This window comes from Macrosteles quadrilineatus, unplaced genomic scaffold, assembly GCF_028750875.1.
Source record: "Macrosteles quadrilineatus isolate MER2022 unplaced genomic scaffold, UCM_ALF_1.0 Scaffold_9__3_contigs__length_116548681, whole genome shotgun sequence".
NCBI lineage: Eukaryota > Metazoa > Arthropoda > Insecta > Hemiptera > Cicadellidae > Macrosteles > Macrosteles quadrilineatus.
In genome coordinates, this window is record NW_026542602.1 from 46,217,755 (window position 1) to 46,231,524 (window position 13,770).

General features: G+C 31.9%; 1 protein-coding gene across 1 annotated transcript; it reads left to right on the top strand.

Moving 5' to 3' along the window:
- Positions 1-1,700: 1,700 nt before the first annotated feature.
- LOC129003392 (zinc finger protein 232-like) lies at positions 1,701-12,910 on the top strand. Its single transcript, XM_054431684.1, has 8 exons — positions 1,701-1,755; positions 5,214-5,382; positions 6,133-6,200; positions 8,432-8,577; positions 9,954-10,086; positions 10,976-11,026; positions 11,709-11,873; positions 12,705-12,910. Exons 1-8 carry the CDS (start codon positions 1,701-1,703, stop codon positions 12,908-12,910), a joined length of 993 nt encoding a protein of 330 aa, XP_054287659.1.
- The last annotated feature ends 860 nt before the right edge of the window (positions 12,911-13,770 follow it).

Consider the following 13,770-nt stretch of genomic DNA (forward strand, 5'->3'; position numbering starts at 1 on the left):
TGCTACTATGCTAACACCATCATTGGGACTTTCTGGAGTGGTTCACCATTTATTATTTTTGTTTACCATGTATTTTATGATGATAAAGGTACAGTTAATCAAAATCATTGTTGCAATTTTAGTGATTGAAAATTGCTTCGCATAACTTATTTTTTATGAAGATACAATGATACTTCTATTGTTTTATTTAAATTGCAAACCCCTAGATAATAATTTATGAATAACTTACTAAATTCATAAAAGAAAATGTTTGTGAATTAAGTAAATAATTTGAAACTGTCTCCAACTAATGAAAACACAAATTTGACCACATGCTCTATTCCGTTCATAGGGTGAAATTAACTAAACTCAATAAAATTAGTAAATATTTTTTTTTGTCACAGAATAAAGTTTTGAGGCCAACTAATTCCAACTTTTTTGTAGTTCAGCCATCACTGAAGACCCATCAAAATTACAGACAAGCAAATTAAGGTTAAGGAAGTAACATAGAGCTCAAGAGTCTATGTTTTATAGATTTTTCTGAGTATAACAGGCTTATCTGATGGGAAAGAGTTCACTCCAGAACAATTAGAATAATTCATAGACTTTTCATCTCTTCTCAACTCAAATCTTCCTTGCCTAAAAATGCTGTCAGGGACAGTGAGCAATTTGATCTTTTATGCTTAGTGTAGAACATCATGTTATTCTTGCTTGAAGTGGACCTTTTTCCCAATCAGGGAGACCCTCTAAGCAAACAAAATATCCTTGAAAATCAAATAAATGTTATATGATATTACATGAAAAAATCAGTCAGAAAAACCTTACTAATAATAAAGCTAAAATTTCTTTCATACTCATGAACATGTTACAGTTGCAGGCACTCAAGAAGGTTTATGTTTTGTGGGTTTGGATTCTCCGAGGTTTCCGTGTCACCAATGCGGACGAAGCTACAAATACAAGAAAGGTCTCCGACTTCATCTCAAATACGAGTGCAACAAAGAGCCTCAGTTCGGATGTTCTCAATGCCCTTATAGAGGAAAACAAAAAGTTGCTCTTATAAAACATATGTTCTCTAAACACGGAATCCAACTAAATGCGCATTCTACAAGCTGAGTTCAATGAAATGCATCTTCTTCAAGCTCATGGTTAAATGAAATGTATATTCTTCAATCATGAAAGAGGATTTACTGTAATTATGTTCTTCCATGACAAAGTTTAGTAAAATATATTTTTCACGCATTGCAGTGTTTTTATTAAACAACAACTTTCAACAATAAGTTCTGTTCTTCAATCACAGATTTCAATAAAATGCATGTTCTTCAAGGGTAGAGAAGAATAATCTAAACTACTCAGTCAAAGACATACCTTTCTTTACATGGAATATATTTTTTATTTATAAGTATTTAATCAGTTAGTAATATAGTCAATGGTAATATAGTGTTATTTTTATTTTATAATAAATAAATTTGTAAGATTATTCAGAGATGATAGCTTGAATTGTCGTTCAATACCGCTTGATGATGATCTTCCCTGTCCCTGTCTGGTGTTATAGACATTAATTTCATTATTCAAACCGATCCTAACAATTTTTTGTGTTGAGTTAATTATGAAATTATAGGTATTTAGTGAGTCCATAGAGTTGTAGAGCTCTACCAGAAGTTCTAGTAGTCAAATGTATTTTGAATTGATCACTCAGAAAATGCATGGGAACTGTGTTCAAGATGTCTTTCAATTCATTCGGATTGGGTCCAAATGATCCTGGCTCTAGGGTCATCTGTAATTAGCCAATTGCAAACCAATCAACATACCTCTTAGTTGGTTCTCTTGTTTGTTATACATCTATTTTTCTCATGAGATATATTTTTATTAAGAGTAATATCACGTTTCTTTCTTTTTACTTTTTCTATGTGTTTGTTCTCTAACCTTTCTTATTGTCCACAACTATTGTAAAATGTGTTTGCATGGAAAACAAAATATGCTGCATACTAACATATTGGGTTTAATTTAAATTTTACCAAGTGAAATTCATATACTAAAAGTGACTAAACGTTAACAGGTGAAGTGAATTCCGAGACAAATTTTGGAAATGAAAAATCCAGAAAATCTGAAACAATGATGCCACCTGTTTATGACTTCAAGAGAAAGCGTGCTTTAAAAACTAAAAGATCAAAATCTGTCGATGAAAAACCAAAGGAATATACTTGCTCGCATTGCAAAAGAGTTTTCAAAAACAAAACCAGCCGTGCTATTCATTTTAGATTTGAGTGTGGACATGGTATTTCAAATGCTGCGACACCAAGAGTAGAAGAAGAAATTCCAAGTGAACGATTTCAATGCACTCAATGTGGCAGATCTTATAAGTACGAGAAAAGTTTGCCTCTTCACTTAAGGTTTGAATGTGGTCAAAGAGACTGTCCAAGTTCAGTAAGGATTCCCAATAATGATTACAACTTGAATATCCTGGAGGACAGGTTTGGGATGGAAGAAGGGAAAACATCAAAGGTCCCAAAAGATACTCTTGATGAAGTTCAAACTAATTTAACATGTCATTGCGGTCATGTGTTTTTGAACGAGAAAAGTTTGAAGTATCATCTACGTTTTGACTGCAATGGAAAAACGTCTAATGAGACGTCTGCATTTGTTCTACCAGAGGAAAACAAAGAACGATTTGAATGTGTGAAATGTGGAAAAAGCTACAAGTACGAGAAGAGTTTGTTGCTTCATCTGAAATTTGGGTGTGACGATTTGAGTAAGAAAAGTCGTGATTAAAAACAAGAACTTTGGTGAATGGTTGAATGTTAAATGGGTGTTACCTTACCATTATAATAAAAATAAATTAAAGCAAAATGTAAAATGTTGCCAGTTTAAGATTTTATCAATTGTATACTTAAAAAATAACTTGTTATGGAATATATAAATTGTTGATTTGTTTGGAATGTTAACATTTTATAATCATATTTTAGTTAAATCTATGATAAAGATTTTATCAATTGATTCCAAAAATGTTATTAAAACAATATTTGCAGTGTTTTTCTCTAGTATGGTATTGACAATCGCATTCAAATGTACATTTTGTTATCCAAGAGTTGTTTATTTTCTTTTGTTTTTGTTTTTTTTTAAAAAGCTTTTTAGAGCTAAAAGCCAGCTAGTAGGTCAAAAATTAGTTTACCATATATAATCTTTCCACTGTTTATTTTTATTTTATTTGTTATATATCTTGAATTCACTTTTTATTTAGCTATAGTTTATATTAGTTAAGTTTTTATGTGTTCTATCATTCATTTAGTACAACTTTTTGGTACCAAAGTTAAACATATAGGTACTAAATACAGAACATATAAAATAATACTCTATTCATGAATTAAGTGTTCCATTTATATTTATGACAATCCAGGTTTATAGATGTAACAAATTATTAGTGTTTGTGAGAAGTATTTTTATATCCAAGAGTGCTGTAACTTATTTTTAATCATGCATAGGTAGTTTAGTTTAAGCCTATTTAGGGTCCCTCTCTTTTCTTTCTATCAGGGATATATTGGACCTTTACTATAAATACATGGTAATCATGTAAATAGATCACAGATTATTACAAACTTATACAGTACTAAAGCTGTGAAATATCTGTAGTTTTTATACTCTTTTTAATAATAATTGGAAAATTGTCTTGTCTTAAGAAACCCTTTATTAATTTTAGGGGTTTTCTAGTTAAAATTATATTGTGTATACCATAGTTGGTATTCAATGCAATGTTTTTTACAAAATATTAAAAATATATAAATCCTGATTCATATAAAAAGTGGTACAAATATTCTGTATTCCATTAGATATACTATGTGTTTTTTTAATACTTCTTAGAGTCCGATACAGCAAATAAATGTGCATTTTAAATACCAGTCATAAAAGAAAGCAATATATAATTAGCTTTTAAAGCAGGTCCAAAACATATTTTACTTCAGTTGAATATCCGTCATATTGTAGTTTCAATATGATATTTCAATTGTTTCTCCTCACCTCAGTAAAATGTTTGTTATATTGTAAACCAGCTAGCTTGTACAACGAAATTGTGTTTGTTTTTTTAAGTTTGAATATGCACATCAAGGGAATGTAAAATATTGTTATATTTAATAATGTTATCAAAATTTTTTTTTATTTCATCTTGCTTCTTAAACAAAACTTTGTTCTCTCAATGACGTCTATGACCAAAATTGTTGCTTTGATCTGTTTTATTAAAGGGGATTAATAAATGTTACTATTTTTTTCAATTCATTATTTACTGTTATAAAATGTTTGATGTTGTTATATCCAATCAAAGTAACTGTCGTCTGACCATAAAATCTTGAAGTAAGATTTATTTTACTGAATCATACAGTAAGAGTATTTTTAAATTCTTAAAGTACCAGGAGCCTAACATATTATTATTATATTAATCTGAATAAACGAGGCCAAATTGTCTAAGAATATTTAATTTGTTTAATTGAGCACTGGTATTGTGTTAATTTTTTTTATTTCAGACAGTAATAATTTACAAAAAAATAGTAACAACCTTCCTTTTATGTTATTGTTAGATATTAAAAAGTTAATTCTTTTATATTTTACAATTTGTTTTATTGATAGTTTAAGTTTCTCTATACTTGAGGCAATAAAATTAAAATTTATGTTTTACATATTTTTTTGTCCTCTCAATTTTAAACTAATCCATATTTGACCCGAAGTCATATTGCTTTATTATTTAGGTTTATTTACACAACATGAGTTTTGTTTTAAAAGCTCAATTCCTTTAATTCACCAATAATATTTTTACCAAATTGACAAATTTGTTTGTTTTATACTAAGTTTCTGAAGCTTTTCTAAAACACGTTTTATAACCTTTTTGACGTAGCAAACTTACTCGTTAAGCTAAATGTTATTCAGACTGGGAATAAAATTGACATGTATATGGAAATATTTAGTAAAAATACAATAAGGTACAGTAAATAGAAGTTCTCTTACGGTAGTTTCCATGTTTGCTGGGGCTAGGGTATCTTTCTTTATTAATGAGTCAGCTGTAGAAAGCAACTTGAAATGGCAAAACAGTAAGTGACTTATACCATTAAAGGACATATGCTCAGCAGCTGATTTTCAACAATGAATTCACGAAAGAAAATAAAAATCCAGTTTTTCTCAGTGACATAATTTTGCAACAATATCCATCGTATCATCGACATTTATGATTCAATGACACAAGTGTTTTGCAGGGTTCGACTGCCCCAACTGCCAGCGCTGTTATAAATACAAAGGAGACCTCAACCGTCACATAAGATACGAGTGTCTCACAGAGCCTCAGTTTGCTTGCAGACACTGCACTTACAAGGCAAGAAGAAAATCAGTACTCAAGAACCATGTTCTGTTCAAGCATCGTCAAATGTTCGTCAATTAGTGTGCAATAAAGACAGTATATGATGTGTACAGTCTTTGCCTACCTTCCCATTTCTGTTTCACCAGAGCCGGCCTTAAACATGTGTGAAAGGTACGCCCGCACACCCTGCAACTTGGGGTTCCTGCACTAAGTGCAAAATACCAAAAGTTTGTAAAAATCATGCCAATTATATCATTTGTGAAAAGAGAAAAAGGGGGAGTATGGAAATACTAATATTATAGATTGAGATTTTGTGAGTTTTTATTGTTGGAATACTACTTTTTTGGTAAAGGGGCCTCCTCTGAATGTTTGCACTGGATGTTTGGCCGGGGCCCCACCCAAGGCCAGTGTGTGTTTCACCTTAGTGTGCAGTACAAGGTGCAGTGTAATGCAACCAACTATTCTCAATGTCACTATTTAGTGAAATTTACTCTTTTTAAGTTCATGAGGTTTTGGTTGGGTGAATTAAAAAGGCGAAATTTGTTAATAGATTTAACATTTATCTTAAATACATTTTCATAAAAAAAGTTTATCAAACAACTGAGAATACCAGACTAAGTGCTGAGTAAGTGTCTTTGATAAATAAGATATTACTGCGGTCTGTGTTTCAACCTGTAATGGTAGGCTACTTAACAGTACCTCACTGTTTTATGATCCTCAACACAGACACTGTTGCAAAGAAGTTAAAAGAAATAATTTTTAAATAAAAAATACTCAATTTGTGATAGTTTATTGATGTGGCATAAATTATGCTATAGGTTCAGTTTCGCTTGGTTGAAAAGTTGCCTTATTCAACAGAAATCAGTAATCCAGATCAGCGCACTCTGTCAGTGTGTTAACGTTGATTTTCATTATAAAGAAGGCAACAGCTTGGAATGGAATATCAAGTTCTGTGTCTAAGGCTAAAGTTATAAGCTAAAACACCGGGTTCAGTTTCAGGCACATACCTAGTCTCCCTGTTGCCACCAGATCGCTCCTACGCTTGCTGTGTGTGTGGCCGACAATATAAGTACAGAGGGGATTTGAATCGCCATCTGAAATTCGAGTGTTTTCACGAGCCTGCTTTTGTGTGCCAAGTTTGTACTTTTAAGTGCAAAAGAAAAGCTAACCTAAAAAGGCACATTCTTCTGCAACATCCGGGTGTCAAGTTCCAATTGTAAGACTAAGGTTTTGTGTTCCTCTGGTTAATTGTTATATAAACGTCGTTGTTTGAGGTTGTTTATTTGATTATTTCACCCTGTCATACATGTTTCATTTCTTACTCATTGATGGATGAGAATTGGAAGTTGACTAAAAATAAATGAGTAAATAAGTTATGAGTATTTAGAAGTTGACTATACTCAGTTGACAAAATTTAGGCGTAGGGGAAGAAATCTATCCCCACCACTTGAACCTACCTTTAAAAATAATAGCTCAACAGCTGAGGTATGGCAAAATATAAATCAGCTGTGTCATATATATTTAGTAAAAAACAAAAATGGTGGGGGAACTGCCCCTTACACCGCCTAAATTTTGTAAATGCAGTATAAATGAGTAGATTATGGTTATTGTGAAAAGGCCTTGCACAACAGTAAGGATAAATGGATAGGTGGTCTAGTGGTTATATTGGAGGACTTGTTTCCATAAAGCTTTAGGTTTTGATTCTGACATCTACATGCGTATCTGCTAATGCCATGACAAAAAACCAGATAAATATTTTTATATCTGTTGTAATTTTAACTATCAGATGCTAAGTGTTGTAGACTCAAGATTAGTGAACTATTAAAATATTTATAGTTTAACTGAACCACATACACAAAGACGTTAAACTGCTAGTTCAATTATCAAAAAGTACAAATGTTTGAAAATTATGTTTTTAGGGGTTCAAAATCAAAATACCGAATAGTTTTGAATATGTATTGAAAAAATCTATAAAATTTAGTACAGATATTTACCTACTTTATATCATTTTTCCAACTTGCTATTAGCAATCAGCTGTTAAAGAATATTGATATCTTTCATTGTTGTTAGCAGCTGTCAGCTGTGATGTTGTGAAGATCAGAGCCACTTAGAGTATAGTCTAAATAACATGTTTTATTTTCACACTATGGAATCATTGTGGAAAAGTCGGTTTTTGATCAGGTGTTTATACTTAACTTTTCTCTGGGGTTCAATATAAATAATGCAGTATTGCTTGCTCCTCAGCCACATTTATAGGTTTTTTTTGTGGTATTTCAAGGGAAATTCACGTCACTGATGTGGTGTGTTCGTAAATTGTGCAATTCATTGTTTTTACCCATAAGCCAATCCCAATGTACTTTTTTTCTCAGGTAAGCAAGCTGAGTTCTATCCATTATTTTTATCATTTTACGCATTTGTCTAAAACATAACCTCACTTTATGTGTTTTAAAGCAAATATAATAAACAAATGACAAAGTGTGTATGATTTTGTGTTTGAAACCTTGTTTCAGGGCATGCTGCTTGTTTATTTGTTTGTAACCAATAATCTGATCAATGTTTTTTTTTACATTTTATTCAATTTACAATCTGTTGAACGAAAAGCACAATAAGCAAATATGGTACAGGTAAAATACAGTATTTAATTTATTCAACAAATATCTAATACACAAACTTTGCATATTTGCAAGGTTTTTAAAATCTGATCAATGTGATATAGATACCTTAGTAGCTTAGATGGATAATTAACTGTTTTCATATATATATGGACGGTTCGAACGAAGAAGATTGCCCTGATTAACTTTGTTTTATCGACTGATTGTATATGAAAAATGATTTATATGAAAAGTGTTAGGGGGGAAATATTAAACTTTTTTAGGAATAATTCATAATCACTTGGAAATAATGTTTATGTCAATTTACAGGTTTTTTCAATAACTTAAAATTTTGGAAGACCAAAAAAATTTAGAAACTCATTTATTTTTTCTGTCAATATATTGCAGTATACAAACTAGTCTTGATACTTTGGTAGGGAAACATTTAATTCCATGTGGAAAAAAACAACAAACTCAATTTGTAGAAACCAAGACAAAACATTTTATAACTCTTGCTTTTTTGCAGTGTCCCACTCAAGCCAGGAGCTCACATGTCCAGTGTGTGGCCGAGAGTATAGACACAGACGAGACCTGAATCGACATGTCAGACTGGAATGTATAAACGATCCTTCTTTTGCCTGCAACCTCTGCTCTTACACCTGCAAGCGAAAGGCAAACTTGAAACGCCACGTGAAAAACAGACATCCAGGAGCTGAATTCATCTGTTAAAGTATGCAGTAATTGGCATCTATTGACAGTTTACTAAGACCATAGACGAAATAATAAAATATAGACTGACATAGGAAGGTTCCACGATGTGCTGCTAGAGGGTGCTCAAAACTGTTTGTCGATTCGCTGTATACAGAATAGTATATTTCATCACAAAGTCCCTAAAGTGATTCTTTTTTACATAAATGTTACTTTGACAAAAGTTGAGCTTTGCCTCAGTACAAGAACAAGAGTGAAAAGACATTTTGGTTGTGTTATGAAATATAATTTTCTTCATATATCGCACAAATCTTGAAATGAATTAATTTTCACAACAAAATGTTATTACGTTGTACACCATTATTAGTTTGCTTCCCAAATCGCAAACAAACTGTGCGAGTTTGTGTCACTAATTTTTTTCTTGCTGTTCGTAAAAATTTGTATTTTTGACGTGTCATTGTTGTACTTTAGTTCTTGATGGTTCTTGTTACCAGTTGTTATTTATTTGATGTTCCTATATGTATTGGCTTTGCCATTGAAAGAATAAAAATTTGAATCATTTCCATCTAGTTTTGCTAATAAATACATCCTATTACTGTATCATTATTGCATTTGGTATTATTACACTTAATAGTTCAAGTTACAAAAATATTTTGACATTTTATTTTCTCTAGACTGTGTGAAAAGGGGCACTTATTGATCTGAATTGTAAAATCTGAGATGATTCACACAGAAGCTTAATTACATTAATAATGTTTTTAAAACATTAAAAAATTAGTTAAAAAAAATACAACCGCCAGAAGTGTATAATCATAATCCACATTTTTTTATATAGACCCAAATACAGCTAATATGAAGCTCGGGGCTAAAGAAAGTAAGAAGATGTTTCTAAGTACCTTGGACCAAGGTTCTCATTGCCATAAACCATCCTGCTTAATTAACTGATAGGAATATGGTTATTGTTGGCAAATTTTTTGTATGTATGAAATGGTCTTCGTTCATTCTCATACGTGACTTCGGAACGTACTCCTAGTATATTTGATACTTTAAGTAAATATTCAAGTATAGGTAGGATTTTTGTATAGTTAATGGTATGGTTGGGTACACACTTCAAAGCAACCTACACATTTCATTATAGGATAATGAAGCCTTGTTTTGTTGGATAACGATAGCCTTGTTTTGTTGGATAACGATAGCCTTGTTTCAGTATCCAGTGTCAAAGATACTGTCCAAAATGACTCTAACTTGCAAAATCAGCAGTTGACTTGGAAAGTCAATATAGTTTTTAGGTTAGGTCCATAGGCATTGCTAACAAACAAAAATTGTGGTGTTACTTGCAGACTTGTACTCCGAGCAGCTTGATGACCGACAACACGGATGTGATGTTTGTGGAAGGCTTTACAAACACAAGCGTGATCTTTGGCGACACAAACGCTACGAGTGTCAGAGAGACCCGCAATTTTGCTGCCATCTGTGCAACTATCGGGGCAAACAGAAGATTCACCTTCGTAAACATCTCTTTTTTAAGCACTCTGTCCAAACCGACAATTTATAATTTTGCACTTAGTTTTCAAACCAAAGACAATATTAAATTTCCTCTATATCAAGTGAAACATTATTAATGAAGTTAATAATTTTGTACTTGCTGTTAAATATTAAATATATACTATTTTTACTCTATTTTGTTATTTTTTTACAATCTGAATTATACTAGTGGACAGATCAATTACTTACATAGTGAAAATCAAATTTTACAGCTCTCCAATTACCCGGATTTCCAATTATCTGGATCACTTTTAGGAGAAAGATATTATGAAATATCCCAGAAAAATTTAGTTTATTGCATTTTTGTGGTTTGCTGTATTTTGTTGAAATCTCAAATTACCTAGATTTATAAAATAAAATTAAGTCTGGTTCGAACTAATTCTACATGGAGTCCCCCCTGTAGTTGAATTAAAGTTGTCTTTCACTAAACAGTTTTCAGCAGGTTTCCAATCTACCATCTACCTACACAAGGTGGTAAATATATAAAAAATAAAACAATGGGAATCAGTTAAGGCCAGTTATAGCATCAAGGCAAATCGGAGAGAAATTCAAAACCAAGGCTATCAGAGTCTACGATTTGAAATTATGACTGCTTAAAATGTACTGCATTGTAACATATTTTAAATATATTTTACCGCCTAAATATTTACAGTAAATGTGTTTGTGTATAAAAAGTATTAGAATATATAATTTATTATATTTGTAAGAAAGCGCCATTACTTGAAATTCTAATAGAGAACCGGAAGTGAATTAAATAAATAAAAGAATCTCACTGTCAAAAATAAAAATTAATTTGTAACCTTGTTTTTATTTGCAGGTATTTTTCAGTTTGACTCTTTGTTGGATGACAAGTTTGCTTGTACAGTATGTGAGAGAAGATATAAGTATAAGAGAGATTTAGTCCGACATACAAAGTCAGAATGTTTAGGAAGCGAGAAAACATTCTTCTGCGAATTTTGCAACTACAAAGCTCGAAGGAAAACCCACCTTAAAGCTCATTGTGCCCTCAAACACGGCTATTTGATTAAATAAATATAAATGATCCAATGCTGTATTTATTTTCTCCTTAAACAAACAATGGATGCAAAATAGATGAATTTGTAAGCATTGGTAAGCAATTGTAAGCATTGGCAAAGGGGTTTTTGTATCCCCCATCCACTAATAATTTGATAAAGATCTACATTAGGAACTTATTTTAAATCACAATTTAAAATTTTATTTCCCCCCCCCCCCCTCAATCAATATTCTAATATTACACTTTCATAATGAGCAACAATTGTTTTTTTTTTTTTTTAAGTTAAACATTGTTGAAAACTAGTCTTATCTTTAAATTTCATGATACTGTAGTATTCCATTTTAACATAATTACTGATTATTTGACCCAACTATTAAAAAAACTACGAAAGTGCCATAACTCACCTATTATTTGATTTCATGATGGTCCTAATATAACTTACTCGCACGAAAACAGATTTAAACAAAACACAAAATGCATCTATAGTATTTACTGTCAGATAACCGAACTGATGATTAATACCTATCGTTGACAGTTGTATACTACCTTGATCCAATGGGACGTTTTGAATGTCCAACATGCAACAAGAGCTACAAGTATAAACGTGATCTGGCTCGTCACCGCAGATACGAATGTGATGTAACCCCGCAGTTTGCCTGCTCCGAGTGTAACTTCTCTACAAAGCAGAAGAGCAGTCTTCGTAGCCACAGCATGAGGAAACATAACTTATGCATTGATTGAACAATTGATTTGAACAATTCAGAATTTGCTTGTAATAATTTTAGAACAGTTTTTTTTTTTTGTTTTATTTTGATTTGGTTGTCAATGATATAAATAAATATGTATTTTTCACTTTAAAATATCCTGGTCCTCTTAAATATACCTTTGCTCAAATTTGAGCATTACCATAATAATTTGAGTTATTACATGAACTTTTTCGCATCTAGGGCATTTCTTTGTATATTGGATTACCATAGAATTTAAGTATGTTATTAGTAAAGTACAGCAGTACAGTATTTACTTTTTTTTTAATTAGTGCAGGTTTTGAAAAGAAACCTTAAAAAGTTAAAGATATCGTACTTTAAAGCTTGTCAGGTCATGGTGGTGTAATAAATAAAATGGGTAGCATACTATTCATACTCATGATGGAAGGAAACTATATAGGTGTGCTATTCCTGTCATATGCTGACGTCACTCAAATTGCAAACACCATTTTACCATTTAGAAAAAACAATTAAAACAATAACAATCAAATCAAAACAAATATATACTTATATGGCAATAAAATCAGGTGATTTTTTTTTCAATCTGGGTGACGTCAGCATATGACGGAAATAGCACATAGGTTCATGGCTTCAACTGAATTCTTTTTATCCTAAAAGTAGTTTAATTTAAATGAAATTACCTGTATATTACTTCATGTTAGTTCATCTATAGCCAAAAACATATGACTTGAAATATATATTTTCAGCTGTTCAGTCTATAAAAATACTGTCCAATCTTGGTTCTGTTAACGTGATACATTTTCCAGGACAAATGTATCGAGAACTCCCACGTTCTCCTCTCATGTGTAAGACGTGCGGAAAAGTTTACAAGTACCAACGTGGTCTGACTCGTCACGAGAGGTACGAATGCGGGGACAAGAAGCTGTTTGCCTGCAACTACTGCCCTTACAGAGCCAACCAGAAGGAGACGCTGAAAATGCACAAGTTTACAAAACATAAAGACTTTTTGTAGTAGAATTCAGATTTTATAAACCGAAAATGTTAATTTTAATGTTACTATGTGATTTTTCTTATGAATTACCTACAGTGTGGATCATCCCAACAAACTAAATGTGCAATTATTTGACATTTATTAAATTATATTTGTTATATGACTTTGACTCTGCTTGAATTGGCCATGATTTTACCTTGATTGAAGAATTTTATATTTATTCAGACTTAAATTATAACGTCTTATAAAAAATACAACCTTGAATCCATATATATATATATACTCCATGCATCAATTTACAATCACAATACTTGAATCAGACCTTAATGGCTTAATTTTTAGGCTGACTTAGGCTGCTTCTGTCCTTCATCCTAAGCACGGGTCGAGGTCAGACTAGGCTGTTCGCCAGCCGCTGGTGATCAGCAGCTGGCACCAGTATCATCGGCTCACCAATCCAGGCTGAGTTAGCTCAGTGTCAGCTGCGAAATTTGTGGTCACATTAAGCTGACAGTCGGGACTTCTTTCAATTCGCCGCTGATGCCAGCCTAGTGTGACCTGTGCTTTATATATTTGGTTTTTAATTTCGCTATCTGGGATTAACTCTCACCTAATACAGCCGACAAAGGACACATTTACACTAATTCCTTGAACAGTAATTCCGATAGAAAATAGTTAGCCATATTTGTTCTCGTCATATAGGTATCCATTTCGCAACCGCTATTTTTTAATAGGCTACATACTCTAGATCAAAACAAAACCATACACTATCAACGTTTTATAGCTTCTTAAAACATCGGACGATGAAATCTTTCTTTTATCCTTTGTTCTTCATGTGTCTAAAATATTGACTACATGTTGGTTGCAGGGATCTGGTTGACTCA